The sequence below is a fragment of the Octopus bimaculoides genome, chromosome 21 (assembly GCF_046866305.1).
Source record: "Octopus bimaculoides isolate indiv1 chromosome 21, ASM4686630v1, whole genome shotgun sequence".
Lineage (NCBI taxonomy): Eukaryota > Metazoa > Mollusca > Cephalopoda > Octopoda > Octopodidae > Octopus > Octopus bimaculoides.
In genome coordinates, this window is record NC_142948.1 from 36,596,467 (window position 1) to 36,613,966 (window position 17,500).

General features: G+C 36.6%; 2 protein-coding genes across 8 annotated transcripts in view; one reads left to right on the top strand and one right to left on the bottom strand.

Moving 5' to 3' along the window:
* LOC106873177 (uncharacterized) overlaps nt 1-7,242 on the top strand; it is a 70,654-nt gene extending 63,412 nt beyond the window's left edge. Inside the window, exons 42-44 of the mRNA XM_089339125.1 lie at nt 911-1,033; nt 1,438-1,548; nt 2,232-7,242. Of these exons, the coding sequence (XP_089195251.1) occupies nt 911-1,033; nt 1,438-1,548; nt 2,232-2,258 (261 nt within the window). The 3' untranslated portion in view covers nt 2,259-7,242. The remainder of the gene's footprint in view (nt 1-910; nt 1,034-1,437; nt 1,549-2,231) is intronic.
* A 1,076-nt stretch (nt 7,243-8,318) lies between these two features.
* The window catches only part of LOC106873710 (NADPH-dependent diflavin oxidoreductase 1), a 17,097-nt gene continuing 7,915 nt past the window's right edge, over nt 8,319-17,500 (bottom strand). For 5 of the 7 annotated variants that reach the window (XM_089339129.1, XM_089339128.1, XM_089339130.1 and 2 more), the window contains 9 exons: nt 17,364-17,485; nt 15,606-15,778; nt 14,717-14,764; nt 13,865-13,972; nt 12,254-12,446; nt 10,892-10,951; nt 10,177-10,295; nt 9,402-9,496; nt 8,573-8,768 (listed from right to left, as the gene is read on the bottom strand). In XM_089339129.1, coding sequence (XP_089195255.1) covers nt 8,624-8,768; nt 9,402-9,496; nt 10,177-10,295; nt 10,892-10,951; nt 12,254-12,446; nt 13,865-13,972; nt 14,717-14,764; nt 15,606-15,778; nt 17,364-17,485 — 1,063 coding nt within the window. In that variant the 3' untranslated portion in view covers nt 8,573-8,623. Of the gene's footprint in view, nt 8,769-9,401; nt 9,497-10,176; nt 10,296-10,891; nt 10,952-12,253; nt 12,447-13,864; nt 13,973-14,716; nt 14,765-15,605; nt 15,779-17,363; nt 17,486-17,500 lie in introns of all 7 variants that reach the window. The other 2 variants (XM_014921223.3, XM_014921296.2) reach the window with 1 other exon arrangement.

A 17,500-nucleotide genomic window follows, 5' to 3' on the forward strand; every position in this document is an offset into this window, starting at 1 on the left:
GTGATACATTGTGTTCTTGAGCAAAATACTTCATTTCATGTTACACCAGTCCACTCATTTAAAAATGAGTAATCCTGCAATGGACCAGTGTCCTGTCCAGCAGGAATATATAGGCCAGAGAAACCAGAGTAATGTGGACTAACCGATATAGAGTAGGAAGGGAATGCTGCAACATTCATGCCTTTCTCATGAAATTAGCCACATAACTCAACTGAAATTACTTCAGCTGGCAAGTGGAACCAATCTGCAATGTCCCTCTTTCTCTCTTTCTCTGTGGTAGTCACCTGTCTTTAGGATAATTTCATATCAAAAATATTAAGTCATGCACCACCAACTAGTTGGTCATGGCTCACCTGCTCTAAACAACAACAACATTTATAGTCAAGAATTGCATTATGAGGAGTAGCTCTGTGACTATGGCTGTTTTCAAAAGAAAGAATGCGTGACAATGATTGTTGGTGTGTTAACCCCCGCATAACTTAGCAGTTTGGCAAAAGAGACCAATAGAATAAGTACCCAGCTTTAAAAAAGAAGTGCTGGGGTTGATTCATTTGGCTAAAATTCCTCAAGGCAGTGCCCCAGCATGGCCACAGTCTAATGGCTGAAACGAGTACAAGACAAAAGATAAAAGCTATCCTGTCTGTGACTGAAGCTGTACATTGAGGATTGGGGCTAGAAACATCCAAAGATCCACAAATGAAGGAGAAGAGGATTCTTACTTGGATTTGTAGAATAACAATAACTGATCATATGTGTATAAAAGTAGAAAAATGTGTGAGCATGAGAAAATGTGGATGAGTTTGTGTGTGTGTGTGTGTATACAAAGGTAAAAAGATGTATGTGTGAGTGTATAAAGGTAAAATGGTGTGAGTGTTGATATGGAATGATAATTGGATGCATCTTTTTGCAGCAACTGTTTCTGGAACACCAACCAGAGAAAGAGAATCTTGAGAACATAATACGTTACAACGATGAGGAATGGCGTCGTGAGGCCCTGAAAGAGAAACTCATAGAAGAACAGGATCATGTTAGGGTTAGTAATGTCTTTCATTCCTAATTTAATCTGTGATTAATCCATCTCACAACTTATTTTGTAACCCGTCACTTCTAATCTTTGATCAATTTCTATCAAAAATTACTTTTGATCTTGGATTACTTCTTGTTTTGCAATATTTTGATCTAGGATCAAGTTTGATTTTGGATTACATCTGATCTTTTATTACTTTGGATTAGGATTTTTTTTTTTACCTTGGATTACCTTTTGATGTAGGTTCCGTTTTGATCTAGGATCATATTTATCATCAATAAACTTCTGATCTTGAATCACTTCAGATTTGGATCAAAGTATAGATTTAAAATAAGCTCAGAGAGCATAGGGGTTGTATTATTACTAAACAATTTGTGAGAAGAAAAAAAATCTATTGTATTTATTTGCAGATGCAATTACAACAAAAGATGCACCACCATTTTGATGTGCTTGATTCAACAAAGCAGCAGTCAGAAGGAGTCCTCAACAAATTGAAACATAAGTTGAACATCCTTCAAGATGTGAGTTGAAAACTTATACAATGTCTATACCCGTGTGTTGCATGTATGTACATGTGATTATGATTCAAATGGCTTCAATTTTAATTTTGGATTACATTTGATCTTTTATTAATTTTGATCATAGGTTGCTATTGATCTTGGATCACTTTTGAAGTAGGATCCCTTTTGATCTCAAATCATTTCAGATTTGGATCAAAGTATAGGCTTAAAGTATAGTGGTTGTAATTAGTAATTAGTTTGTGGTCATGCTGAAACACCATCTCCAAACATTTCAGTCATCATATTGAATTGATTCCACTGCTTATTTACTGGAACAGTGTTGATCTAGGGCTAAGGAACAACAACCACAGTGAAGCTAATATTGATTTCTTACATTAATACAAGGCTACAAACCACACTGTAGGTGTGGGGATGTGTTGACACAATCAGCCATAGTAAATTAGAGACACATTTTTTTTACTTGACCCAAGAAGGAGGAAAGGGTAAGTCGCCACTGGCAGGATTTGAACTCAGAACTAAATACTGTACTGCAAAAAATTTTGTCCAGTACTCTATTGTCTCTGCTATTCTCATTCAATGCCGGTCAGGATTATCATTATCATTGCACTTTAACATTGATTCTTTTGCTGCAGAAATTCTTCCGTTTCTTACAAGAAATTTATTGAAAATCAATTATCTTTCAGGTTTTCATCTCCAACAAAGGCCCATGACAAAAGGCACTACCAACTCAGTTTCATTTTTTTTTTTTTTTATAGAATTTCGAATAGCTGTCTACTCCAAGAAAGACTTTCATCTATGATGGATGTTCACCAGTTTTTTTTGTTTTGTTTTTCGTTTTTTTAATTTTTTTTTTATGGGGTTGGAAATGTGATTCAGTTGTTTTTATGATATTATCACTCTTGGAGTTTCAGAATATGATTCTTTCATATCCAGTTCCTGTACTAAAATAATGGTGCAGAGATTATGAAAAAAAACAAAAAAGACTCTACAATATTTTGTATTTTATATTTTGTGAAAAATGTATGCCATTTGAGACATACCTACACAAGTATGCCTCCCTTGACTTTGTTTCCTCATGACATAGACAAAAATAGGTATTTTTCAATGAAATTTTCTTCAAATACTTCTCAGACAATGTATGTTGTGTGTATCAGTGTGTGTGTGTGCACCCATCAGTTTTTTTCATGTGAAATTCTGATTAACCATAATCTACACCGTTTGAAAGATATTGTCAGCTTGTGTGAATTTGACTGAAACTCCTCTTCCCACCACCCGTCTGAAAACATTTTTCTACCACAAATTCAGATATAATTGGAATCTACACCATCTGAATGATATTTGTAGTAACTCACTTAAAGAAACCTATTTTTTCAAAAATTATGAGGAAACAAATTTCTTTTTTTTTTTTTGAGGTGAGACATACAGGTATAGGTATGCCCCATTTGGTCCTGGTACAAGTATACCAGTGTTAGCAAACCAAAGAGCCAAATTTCCTTCAAATTATACCCTAGCATCTTAAAAAGATTTAGTCCTACTCTCTAAAAAGATGGGATGGTTATGGCTGGAGTGCCTTTTATCTTAGGGCTGATCAATCTCAAGACCGTGACCAAATCATCACCACTATTGACATGAACAATATTGAAGGTCTTTCATTTTAGGTATTTTTGCTTCATTGTTTAGATGGTCTGTGAGTGCAGTTTGTGAGTGTATTATCTGAGTGTGGTCTGTGAGTATGGGCCATCAATGTCATCCATGAGTGTGGTCTGTGAGTATAGTATTGGACTATGTTCTGACAATTTGGCCTGTGAGCATTGTATGTGAGTGTGTTCTGTGAGCAAGGTCTGTCAATGTGATCCATGAACATGGTCTGTGAGTGTGGTCCATGAGTGTAGTCTTGTGTGTGGTGTGTGTTAGCTATGATAATGTGAACCGATCTAGCTTCTGCTCTTTGTAATTTGTTTTAGAGATTGAAGACCAGGTTGGATTAGTCTAATCCATGGTGGGACAAATCCTTGTAGACATGTAAGAGGTGGCACAATTTGTTACTATAGAAAACTTAAGCCCAGCACTTCGTGATACAACGTTCATATATTAATACAATCACTCCACCTACCAGGGATTTAGTTCAGACTGAAATGTCATTCCTGTTGCACTCATGCTGATAGTCCCAGTTAATTAATTTCTAATGAATAGAATACTTCTGGTAATAATTAATTCTCAATGAATTGAAACATGTAAAACATGTTCAGTGAGATGGTTGCTGTTATGATATTGATGAAAATATGCTGTTTGAAAGTAGTCTGTCCTCCAAAATATAAACGTATAAATGGAAGAATGACACTGCCTTGATTCTTTATCCTCCAGTATGGATGTGTAATTTAGTAAGAGAATAACACTGCTAATTCTTCTTCTCCAACATGTCTGATTAATATTTTGAGAAAATAATGACTTTTTTTTTTACTTCATCCTCCAACATGTCTGCTTATGGTGGATGAATGACATTGTCATGTTGCTCTGTCCTCCAGTATGTTTCTTTCCTATAGTGGAGGAACATTATTAACCCTCTTTTTCATTCTTTCCCTCTCCTTTAGTATATCCATTTAATCTAGTAGAGGAACAATACTGCTTCCTGCCCTCATACTCCAGTATGTTTGCTTCATCTAATGGAGCAGCTTGAAAAAAAAGAGAAGACAAATTAAAATGGCTTCCCTTCATGAAATCAAACCAAAAGCTTAGCTTCATGATTCAGTAATTATATAGTTGAATACTTCAAGCTTGTAGGGAAATATGTCCTGTCCCTCTTTGCCATTATAACACAGAAATGTTAAATTGAGGAGCTAGTGATGGTAGTGTGTTGTTTGAAGTTCTAAACTTGACATTTTAGATTGTCTTTGATGGATGAAAAATATTGATTTTCATAAAATTCAAAGTTTGTATGTGTCAGTTGGTTTGATTTCATAATTTGACATCTTGGAAGATTTAAATTTACCTTCTCGTTTGATGTTATTGAAAATTGTAATGATAATATATTTTTTTGTTTATTGCCTTTCTTAAAATGCCTTGTCTGAGTTTTAAGTTGCAACATTCATGCGTTTTCCAAAAGGCATTAGCAAGATAAAAAGGAATTACAATCAAAGCTTCAAAAACCTTATTGTCGGCAGAAGCAGAGTCACCATCATCCTCATCATCAGTGACAGCAACAGCATCACCATCATCATTTTATGTCGACTTTTCCATGCTTTCATTGGTTCAGTGGATCTTCTTCAGCACAGGGTCATGTCACTTGCCATCTCTTTTTGGTAAGTTCCAGTCTCGTGAGGTCAGACTTTTCTTTCCATGTCTTCCTTTTCCACAGGTTTCTTCCACTGGGATCATTTAGCACTCCTTTCACATAACTGTCTGTTATCCTTTGTATACATCACGTGTCCATACCAGTTCAGTCATATCTCTTGCACACTACATCTATTTCTTCTTATATTCAGTTTATCTCTAAACCTATCTGTGCCTTGTCATTCATGCATACTAACATTACACATGCAACAGAGCATGTCCACTTTTCTTTCCAGTCTTTGCACATCCTGTTCATTTCATGTTTTACTATCATGCAACATTGCGCTTTGTACACAAGCATCATGCAATCTACCCTTCATTTAGAGACAGAACCATTTTTTACCAGCAGAGGTAACAGCTTACTGAGCCAGCCTTCTCCACTTCATTCTTACTTTCACTATTATCCTTTCATAACACCCACCCTCCAACTTCCATTGCTGATTAAGCCATAAGCCATCAACTACTTCTATGGAACCTTCCAAGCATTTGAAAGAATATATTTCAATGGTGCTCTTCCTGCTAATTATTCCTGTGTATCCAGTGACATAACAAGGGTGTGAACCACCTGGAATAGTCCCCGAGTTAGCCCACCACCTCAGGCCCCTAAGCCTTATATAGGCTTATACAATAAACCCAAAAGTACTACTCTGTAAAAAGAATTGCCCAGGGTGGGCCACTTCCTTGCCATGCTCAGTTCTATGTGCAACTGCCACATATGAAGTCTTCCTTCTCTCTTATCATGCCTGTGATCCCACTACATCTCATATATACCCATAATTTACATTGGACAGACTGTATAAAATCTTCCCTTTTTTTTTTTTTTTTTTTTTTTTTTTTTTTTTTTTTGCATATCAAGCATAGGCACTTCCTAGTTGACAGCAGAGTTTTGTTTCCTGTTAACTAAAGCTTTTGTCATTGCTAGATTTACTTTGGTGCCTGTCAATTCTAGGCTCTGCTTCCATGTTTGCAGCTTGAGAATTAGGTTATCAGCATACAGAAATTCCCATAAACAACTAATTGTGAACTCCTGTATTGTAGACACAGGGGGAACTGAGAATTAAGCTCCTTTGTGGCTCTGTCTACTCTGCCATTTCACAAGAATATTAACTCCTGCTTAACTGGAATCTTGCTCCAGTCTAGTCTGTTGCTTGCAGTAAAATGCCTTCAAGAAACTCCAAATGACTTTCTGTATCTATAAACCCTACACTTCTTCTTCCTTCTTGTCTTTGGCATCACCTAATATTTTCTTTCAATTTCCATTTAACTGATGGCATCATTCAACTTCCATACCTTCCTTCTCCATATTGTCAGAAATATATTTCTGAGTCTATCTTGATTTTATTCTGATGTCACTGATAATAAGTTTATGTTAAGCAGTATGTTCTTCACAACCATTCGTCAAATTTTCTGGTGAGTATGAAATCTTTCTGGTTTGTATATTCACCTAAGTGGTAGGGGATCAGGTGGATGGTTGGTTTCTTATAGTTAGTGTCACAAATGGCTAGATCATCTGCATCATAGAATCCCAATTCATTAATCCTTCTTCATTCCTTTTCATGGTTGACCAAAGCCTTTTGAGTGGAATTGGTAGATGAAAACTGAAAGAAGCCTGTCATGTATATATATATATATAGGCATGTGTGCATGCTTGCTTACATATGTATGCATGTATGTGTGTGTGTTCCTATCTCTTTGCCGCTACTTCATGTCATACTTGTAATTTCCCATCATGCATATGGTGTCCATCATTTTCAACCTTCTGTGAAAACATGTCTAATCATGGAGAAATATCACCTTACCTGGAAACAAATTCCATCTGACCTGTGCAAGCATGGAAAAGTGAATATTAAAACAATGATGATGACATCTAGGCAACAATCCACATCTCATCATGGGGCCAACATCTGCCACTAAGCATTATATATGTGAATGTTTATGCCATATTTTTATTTTAACAAGTTCACATCTTTTGATGGAGAAGATGTTAAAAAAGAACTCTTATTTCGGACTTTCGATAAGAGTTTTATTGAAAAATATGGAATTGAGATAACTTCATCATTAATATTGCTAATTAACCAGTCTCTCTCTATCTATCACCCTTTAACTGTAGAGTAATATTTTTTTAGAGTGAAGGGCATACCTACATGGAATGACCTTAGCTCCCTACATTTTCCTCTCTAATTTTCGATTGTAACCAAGAGAGAAAACTTAAAGGGGTGAGTTTATTGTAGTAAACAGAGAGGGAGAAGACTTAGTTTATTGTTGCTGAGAGTGAAAGGACTTAAAGGATGAGCAGGGATGTTCTTGGGTGGAAGGAATGAGAAAGTGGTTTAGTTCAAGGCTTGTGGGTGGTTTAGTTCAAGGCTTGTGGGTGGTTTAGTGGAGTGATACGAAAAGAGGACAGAAGGATGAGTCGAGAAAGCTTGAATGGAAATGGTGACATAAATCAGTTAGCTCCAAAAGAGCCGAAACTACTGTAGTAGCAATAGAAGAAGCAGGGTGAGGAGACAGCATGCCTGTGTACCAAAGAGGTGGGAGTGTGTTGGTGAGTGACCCCATGCCAGTCAGTCAGGTACTCTTTTGTGAGATTTTGGCCAAGGATGCTGGTGTGTGTAGCAGTAATACCAGCAGAAGCAAATATGGATGTAGTTTATGTGCACATGTGTGTGAATGTGTATCTGTGTGGTGTGTATGTGCATATGTGTCTCAAATGAGGAACAGTAATTTATGTTGAAAGTGTAAAGAACTAAAGTCAAATATTAGCAGTTGTACTAGACTGGTTGATTTCAAGCTTTTTTTTCTTCTCCTACATAGACACAGGCATGGCTGTGTGGTTAAGACGCTCGCTTTGCAAGCATGTATGTGGTTTGGGGTTCAATCCCACTTTGCAGCACCTTGGGCAAGTGTCTTCTGCTATAGCCCAAGGCTGACCAATGCTTTGTGAATGAATTTGGTAGATGCTGTGTGGAAGCTTGTCATATATATATATATATATATATATATATACGTGTGTGTGTGTGTGTGTGTGTGTGTGCATGTGCCTTTGTGCTACTTCCCCCACTTCCTATCATTTGACAATCAATGTTGGTTTGATTACATCCTCATTTATTTACATTGTTTTGAATTTATCATGTATTCTCTTGTAGCTTCAAGATTTTGACGATATGATTGTTTATTTTTAGAATGACATTGTAGGGTAGGCGTGAGAGGCTGGATCTGGTTAGTTTGAACATAAAACAGGTAAAATATTTGGGCCAGATATGGTTGGATTAAATGTTAAAGAGTTAATCCTTGGCAAAAAGCTGACCAATTTAATTAGTATTGCAAACAACTGTTTAAATCTGTAGTTTATTAATGAGGAAACTAATTAGTTAGATGTTTATCAGTAACAACAGATAGCTAAAATAAATTTATTTGACATGGAAAACAGCAAATATATGCTCATTGTTTTATCTGTTGATTAAAATCAATGCTTTTTATTTGTCTTATTCATTGTGATGAGCAATCAAGACTAAAATTGATTTCACTGATTAATGAATAAACTGTTAAGGAATGACCAATAATAATAACTTGTTTGTTCAGTTTACATCAGCTTTTCTACGTTAGCATGGGTTGGATGAATATGTATTGAGACATTGTTTTTGCAGCAGGGATGTCTTGGTCTTCAAGTAATGACAATGACCTAATCAAAGACTAAATGTTTACTCATTCGTTTATTTATTACTAACAAACAATATAAATTAGGTCAAGACCAACATTCAACTTGGTATCGTTTGGTCTGTTCAAGATATTTTACATATTCGTCGGCATCATTCTTTGACTTTCCTCCTTCTGTTTCGACTATTTCAACGACAGCATCCCGCACATTATTTGGCATCTGGTTGGCGTTCCTGAAATCACAGACAAGCAATTTTTTATAAATATTTTTTACCTATTATTATTATTATTATTATTATTATTATTTTTATTATTATTTTTATTATTATTATTATTTTGCGTTACCATTTTTGTAAAAAAATTTTTAATTTTGTAATTCTTGTTTGGAAATAAAAATCATTTTATGAAATCTTTTAAGTCATTCTCTTCAAACTCATTATGTTCAGCTAATATACACCCATACATCATTATTGATATATATCATACAAGGCTGTTATACATCAGATATAACAATGCTGTTGTACATCATACTTAAGCCCTTCACTCCCTATGAAGCAGAGGCCACCAAAGATTTTTCTCCACTGTTCTTGACTCTGAGTTGTCCCCAAGGGAAGGCCTTCTACTCCCAGGCTTTGTTGGTGTTGAACTGTCATCAATGCTTCTGTTGTTTGACCTGCTAAAAATTGCAGCTAAATTTCGCTCAAATGGGTGCAGGCTGTGGTCCAGTACAACTGGACCACAGATGATATGGGGTTCAATAACAAGATTTCCCATCCTGTCATTGAATATCTGGAGGAGCGAACTTAACCTAGCAATGTAAAAATATTTCTCATTCAGTCCCAGAATATCTGGAGAAAACAACTTACCCAGCAATATAGAAATAAGCCTTTTCTACCTCCAACAGATTCCACACCAAAGCTTTCTGTTTCAGTAGTACATGTTGGACGTAGACTTTGTCTTCCTGTGTAGGAGTGAGAAAAACAGATGAGTGAGTGAGTGAAAGGAAGAGAAAGCTAATAAATAAAAGGGAGAGATACGAGAGAGTGATTGAGTGAGTAAGAGAGAGAGAGAGAGAAATAAGGGAGAGAGAATCATATTTCTAGTAATAAAAGACAATTTTTTTCCTCACTTCCCCGCTTATTACTTTCATGCTTCTACCCCACCCCATCTACTAAGTAACTCTTACATACTGTAATACTAACCTGAAGTGAAAGACTTCTTGGTCTTTCATCCTTTAATAAAATAATTACCAGTTGAGCACTGGGGTCAATATAATTGAAGTGCCTCCTCCCTTAAAATTTCAGGCCTTGTGCTTTAGTAGAAAGGATTATTAAGGCAGTTAGCTGACAGAACTGGCAAAATGCTTGGCAACGTTTCATCCGTCTTTACGTTCTGAGTTCAAATTCCATTAAGGTTAACTTAGTCTTTCATCCTTTTAGGGTTGATAAAATAAGTACCAGGTGAATACTGGAGGTGATGTAATAGACTTTCCCCCCTCCCTGAACTTGCTGGCCTTGTGCTAAAATTTGAAACCAATATTTCCATTAAAATCTTAGTTGCTAATTTATGATATTTTTAAAAGAGTAATGACAATTCAAAGAACAAAATGGTGAAAAAACTGAAGAGAAATGTCATTTTTACCTGGTCCCTAGAGAATGCTGGAAATACATGAAGAAGATTTGATTGCTCAAGTTTTTCCCATTCTTCCTGAAAAAAATAATCTTTCTTCTGATTTCTGCAGCCAAAGAAAATATAAGTTTCTGAAAAATTAAAAGAGAAAATGAAAGATTAATGACGTGTTTTTATTAGTGTGTTTGTGCATAAACGAAATGCCACTAATCATTTTGTCCAGCATGCTAATGATGCCGCTAGCTCACCACCTTAGGCCAGACTAATACTGACCACCTGTTCCCAGAGGTAAAAATGGGTTTATATAGGGCCAACACCCTGCCAAAATAACAGAAGTGTTGATGACAATTCAAAAGCAACAAGAACTAGGAGAGGAAGGCCATCCCTTAGGGAAGGCAGGACAATGAGGAAGAGCTGAGAAACCAAGGATCCAGCTTGAGAGAAGTAGAAGGGACAGCCCAGAGTCAACAACAGTGGAGAAGGATCATCAATGGCCTATGCTCTATTGGAAGTGAAGGCTTTAAGTAAGTCAGTGTGTTGAACATAAAGCATGAGTTTTCTGTGGACCCAAGTGGGGACTGAGGAGCATGTGATCCCTTCAAGGAAAGAAATGCACCCTTCTAAATAACATTATTATGCCCTTTTCTCCTGGAATTGTATTCCCTTCTGACCTTCTGCCCTCCATTCAAAAGATTCCTGGGACCCCGCCTGGTTAAGTATAACTCACCTCCAATATTCTGTGATGTTCTTTCTTGAATGAAACTCCTGAAAGGGGCACAACCAGTTCCTGTAAACAAATAGTAAATCACTAAGCTAAGTTCGGATAGCAAAAGTGGGGTCAGCCTGAAGGACAGCAAAGACAATTGGATCATTGTATTGTGTGGCGTAAGGACAGTCTGAACAATGTATCACTTTAAGGAGCATGCAATGTAAATTTGAAGGTACAGACTAAAGAATGTATGTTCACATAACATGTGGGCAATCTGAGAGATGTCACAGGGTGCAAATCCTGGGAAATTCTATGTCATGTAGAGGTCAGTTGTTATGTAAAAAGAGAAAAAGATTAATGATATGTGTTTGTCAGTGTGTGTGTGTGTGTGTGTGTGTAAACACATACATATAAATGTATATAAATATACACACACACACATATATATACAGATACATATACTTATATTCATATATACACATACTTAAGGACAAAGTTATTCGAAACCAGTATTAGTCTGACCTCTATCCTTTAACCTGTTCAACATGGGAAGCCCTGCCAGGAGCTGGCATTCAATTCCATTGAAATTTCATGTCAAGTAGGGATCAGTTTCAACAATATGTCACGTAATTTGAGAGACAGTTGCATGTGAAGGATAGGCTGGTTAATGTATTATAACGATATAGCAGCCTAAGAGAGGGTGTCATATAACCTGAGTGCAAGCCAAAATATATAAGAGAAAGCTGAGGACAAGTTGAAATGTGCATGACATCAAGGTGAAAGTAGTAATAGTGCTAATGGGTTTCAGAAATTAATTGTGTATTGGAGAAACTGAATGTAAAACAGAGAAATTATATATATGTCTACAAAGTAGATAGACGGAAATGTTTTATTGAGTAACATCATGAAATGTACACAGCATTTTTGAATTCATGACTTATTAACCAGTAATACAAGATCTTGTCCAATAAGTCATCACAATTATACTATAATATAAACTTCATCCTCCTTTAGGCCCTCGACTTTTTGATAGAATTGGAGAGGCACTGTTGTAAAATATAACATATCTTGAACAACTTTGGATCTGGTGGAGCCAATTTCTTCCAGAAAGAGAGTGATAGATAGAAAAATGGTTGAGAGAAAGAGAAGAATTGATCCTAGTACAGAACTGGTACTTTATTCATCAACCCCAAAAGGATGAAAAGCAAAGTTGATTTCTATAAGATTTGAATTCAGAGCCAGGATAATAACCACAAAACAATCTGTCCTTGCTGTAACAATTGTACTAATTAGCTGCCTTAATTATGAACCACTGATATATGAATAAATAAAAATACGTAATAAAATAATGACAAATGGTTGTGAATATATCTATCTTACCTGGTCCAACCATTATCACAGGAATGTCCGGATTTGCAGGAAAGACAAATGAGCCAGGTTTTATCCAAACAGGCAGAGTGGAATGTGGTTCTCTGCTGGTAATCCAGTTGGAACAGATGCCAAGTCTTGGTCTTTGAATTTTGGTCCGATATTTTACAGCAGCCACTAAAATATCCACAGTCATAGCAGATTTCTGTAAGTAAGATCATATATTAGTTTCTAGAATAAAATATGTGGTTTGTTTATTTTTATGTCAAGTCTCAACCTCTTAGCGTTCATTGGACTGTGATACATTTGGGTTCATCTTGGCTTTATATAGTCGCTAATAAGTTGTATTTCTGGGGTATATATTATATACACGGGCCTCACAGAGGCAATGTAACCAATGCCAGTGTTGGGTAACTAGCACCTGTGCTGGTGGCATGTAAAAAGCACCTTTTGAGTGCTAGGCCTCAGGGAGGCAATGACAAATGAGAGAGACCTTCAGCAATATGCTGTGATTGAGAAGAAGACCCATCAAGCCAAGTGAAATTGTAGTCATGGCAGATACTGGTGTCACGCAACTGGCACCTGAGCTGGTGGCACGTAAAAGCACCCATTACACTCTTGGAGTGGTTGGTGTAGTGAAGGTCATCCAGCCGTAGAAACCATAACAAATCAGACTGGAGTCTAGTGCAGCCCCTCAGCCTACGAAACCTGGTCAAACTGTCCAACCCATACCAGCATGACCAATGGATGTTAAATGATGATGATGATGATGACGACACACATATGTGTTCATTTAAAGACTCAGAACATTAAAGAATGAATCAAATGAATGAATAAATTCTCCCATAAGCTTTCATTTCTCCTCTTTATACATTCATCTAAATGAATGTAATATATTTTAATACTCTACTTTTAACATTGAGCACTCCCTTTTGCTCCTTCTTTACTCTGAAGTATTTGCATTCAAATTTTGTGTGTGTGTCTGTGTGTGTGTGCATTTGCACATGCATGAGTGTGCATCTACACCTGTATGTGTGCATGCATACTCAGTACAGTCTGCTACTCAAAAAATTATCAGTGAGTCTGTAAAATTAAGGAATGTTTTGTTGGCTTGCAGTGTTGCTGGCATTCAATTCTGTTGACAGGGAAAGCTATCTGTGATAGACTATCCTCTTATCCAGGGGAAGATGTACCCTAGCACTGTGAGGTAGCAAAGCACTTGTTAAATTTAAATTTCACAGTTGCTGCTGTTATTGTGGCTTACCCCAATGAACCAGTTGGGCTTTTTTTGTGATACCAGCATGCAGACAGCTGTTACTGTTGTTGATGTTACTGATGACGATGATGATGATAATGATGATGATGATGACAAAGATGATAATGACGACGATGATGATGATGGTGATGACAACAATGACGAAAACGACACTGACAAAGATGATGATAACAAAAATGATGATAGTAGCAGTGATGATGGTTATGATGAAGATGATGATGATGGTAATGCTATTGATGTTGATGATGACGATGACAATGATGATGATGATGATGATGATGATGGCAATGGTGGTGGCGGCAGCAGCAGTAACACTATTGGCACGATAAAAGAACAAATACTTTTACCTTTTGGGAAGAAGCAATTGAATATGCGCGTGGCTTCAAAGGAGAAATTAGATCAAAAATATATTCAAAAGGAATTTTAGGAACAGTCTGTTTGAAGTCTTGGAGAACCTGGAAGGAATAAAATGAAGAAAATGCAAAAAAAAAAAAAAAAAAAAAAAAAAAAAAAAATGATAATAATATTAAATAAAAAAACTGTATTTCCCTCCTATTAAAAGAGGTACAAGCACTTTCACACACGCATATACTCAGAACGGAACTTCTGCCTGAAATATTCAATCACAAGGCTTTTTTTAATCATAATTTAAATGAATGATCAATAATTAGTTATATCTTGGGAGGGTTATTATGCCAATGATAAACACACACACAGACACACTATAGTTTCTATTGTTATTTGTCAATTGGTTAACTATCTAACTAACAAACCAATTGTTTTGATTAATCATTCAACTAATCAATCAATCTAACAAGTTTGCCAAAGTACTTCTGCTGTCGTTTGCGACCTCTTCAATGACATGACCTCTCTACTGCTTGTTACGTGGTACTATTATGGATGCTTTTTACATGGCACCAGCAGGGGTGCTTTTAATGTGGCACCAGTACAAGAATGATTAATCAAACAATTGATTAGTTAGTTGGCTAAATAGCTAACTGATTGAAAATAATAGTAAAGAAGTGAAATACAACCAGTGCAAGGCCACAGTCAAATGACTGAAACAAGTAAAGGAATAAAAGAATAATGACCTTCCCAAGATTCAACAAAACCTATTTCAACACATGAGTTCCCATTAAGAATCTTTCAAAACATTGACAAAAATGAAACAATGAAAGAAATCTAAGAATTCCACTTACTTCAAGAGTTGTTCTTCGTACTCGATTGCAATAGTCGTATCGGTCAGACTGAAATTTAGAGAACAGACAGGAATCCATAATATTTTTATGACTGACACAGACGGGTTTAGTCAAAAATCATCTCTAAAGATCCTCTCAATTCTGACCTGTAATGGTTCCCTCAAGAATTGCTTGCAAGGAATGGCTGTGTGGTTAAGACGCTCACTTTGCAAGCATGTGGATTTGGGTTCAGTCCCACTGCATGGCACCTCCCACTATAGCCCTGGGACAATCAATGCCTTGTGAGAGAACTTGGTATATTGAAACTATATGGAAGTGCATCATATATATATATATGTGCAGGAGTGGCTGTGTGGTAAGAAGCTTGTTTCCTAACCACATGGTTCTGGGTTCAGTCCCACTACATGGCATCTTAGGCAAGTATCTTCTATTATAGCCTCGGACTGAACAAAGCCTTGTGAGTGGATTTGTAGCTTTACTCAATCATTCATTCATTCAAATATTAGTGCTACTACGAGGGGGGTACTGAAAAGTTCCTGGCTTTGGGTAAAAGAAAATACAAGAGGATCAGTTAATTATGGTTTTGAATAACATATTTCCCTCTCAGATTCACTCACTTATTGCAGAGGCCCTTCAGTTTTTCTAAGCCCTGTAAAAGAACTCAGAAGGTTGGGCTTCCAGCCAGGCCTTTCCCAATACCTCTAAAGTCAGGAACTTTTCAGCATCTTCTCGTACAGATTATGATGGTCTCATTACTTCACTCGAGAATTACTGCCATATATGGTAGTTTAACTCAATCATTCATACAAGTATAACACCAATGTGATCTGCAAACATTCCACTCAACTACAGTTGTACTCAAGCATGTCCGCACTCGAGTATTACTCACTTGACCTTCTGCTGTGGTGAATTCTTGTAATTTCTCCTTCTCAAGCTCATCTTCTGAGAAAGAAGCCATAAGTTCAAAGAAATATCTCCGTGGGATGGCATTGATATCCAGATATGTCTTGAGTAAATGGTAAATGGAACATGGCTGAGGAAGTTCTGCTGGCAACGAGACATCTGGAGGTAGAGAGATAGGTCATTAAGGCTGTTGAGATAACTGTAGCATAACTTGGCAGGCAGGGGAAGGGGTAGGGATTTGGAGTTTATCCTTTATAATACTGACCCACCTAGAGGGAAATGCTCATGTGTGCGTGCACATGTGCATGCATGTGTTTCCTTGTCTTGACAGTGTGCAACAGTGTCATTCACTTCAAATATTCTGTGAAAACACTTCTAGCCATGGTATTTAGTTTATCAACCCTGAAAGGATGAAAGGCAAAGTCAACCTCAGCAGAATTTGAACTCAGAACACGAAGACAGATGAAATACCACTAAGTATTCCGCCCGGTGTGCTAACAACTCTGCCAGCTCACCACCTTGATGAGGATGATGATGATGATCATCATCATGGTCATGATAATCCTTTCTGCTAAAGGCACAAGGCCTGAAATTTGGCAGGAGGGGACTAGCTGATTACATTGACCACAGTGATTCACTGGCACTTGATTTATCGACCCCGAAAGGATGAAAGGCAAAGTCAACCTCAACTTTGCTCAACAACAACAACAACAACAACAACAACAACAACAACAACAACAACAACAACAACAACAACAACAACAACAACAACAACAACAACAACAACAACAACAACAACAACAACAACAACAACAACAACAACAACAACAACAACAACAACAACAACAACAACAACAACAACAACAACAACAACAACAACAACAACAACAACAACAACAACAACAACAACAACAACAACAACAACAACAACAACAACAACAACAACAACAACAACAACAACAACAACAACAACAACAACAACAACAACAACAACAACAACAACAACAACAACAACAACAACAACAACAACAACAACAACAACAACAACAACAACAACAACAACAACAACAACAACAACAACAACAACAACAACAACAACAACAACAACAACAACAACAACAACAACAACAACAACAACAACAACAACAACAACAACAACAACAACAACAACAACAACAACAACAACAACAACAACAACAACAACAACAACAACAACAACAACAACAACAACAACAACAACAACAACAACAACAACAACAACAACAACAACAACAACAACAACAACAACAACAACAACAACAACAACAACAACAACAACAACAACAACAACAACAACAACAACAACAACAACAACAACAACAACAACAACAACAACAACAACAACAACAACAACAACAACAACAACAACAACAACAACAACAACAACAACAACAACAACAACAACAATAATAATAATAATGGTTTCAAATTTTGGTACAAGGTCAGCCCTTTCCAGGAAAGAGATAAGTCAATTATATTGACCCCAGTGCTCAACCGGTACTTATTTTATTGACCCTGAAAGGATGAAGGACAAAGGTAGAAAAAGTTAAAAGAGAGGACAGAAAGCAGTAATAAGTGAAGCACAGAAAGATCATGAGTGCTCGACTGGTTTTTGATTTTATAAGCATGTTCATACGTGGTGGAGATATTGAATTCAAAAAGGTGGCCAAAGTTGTCACTGGACAGAGGGTAAATAATGTCTTACCAGGGTCATTTTGTTTCAGAATGAAAAGCTTGTTTGGATCAAGCTGCAGACATTCAATAAATTCTTGCACAGATTCAGAACTATTTTCAGGCTGAACCATCAACACATCTCCAGGAGAATAACTGAAAAGTAATTGA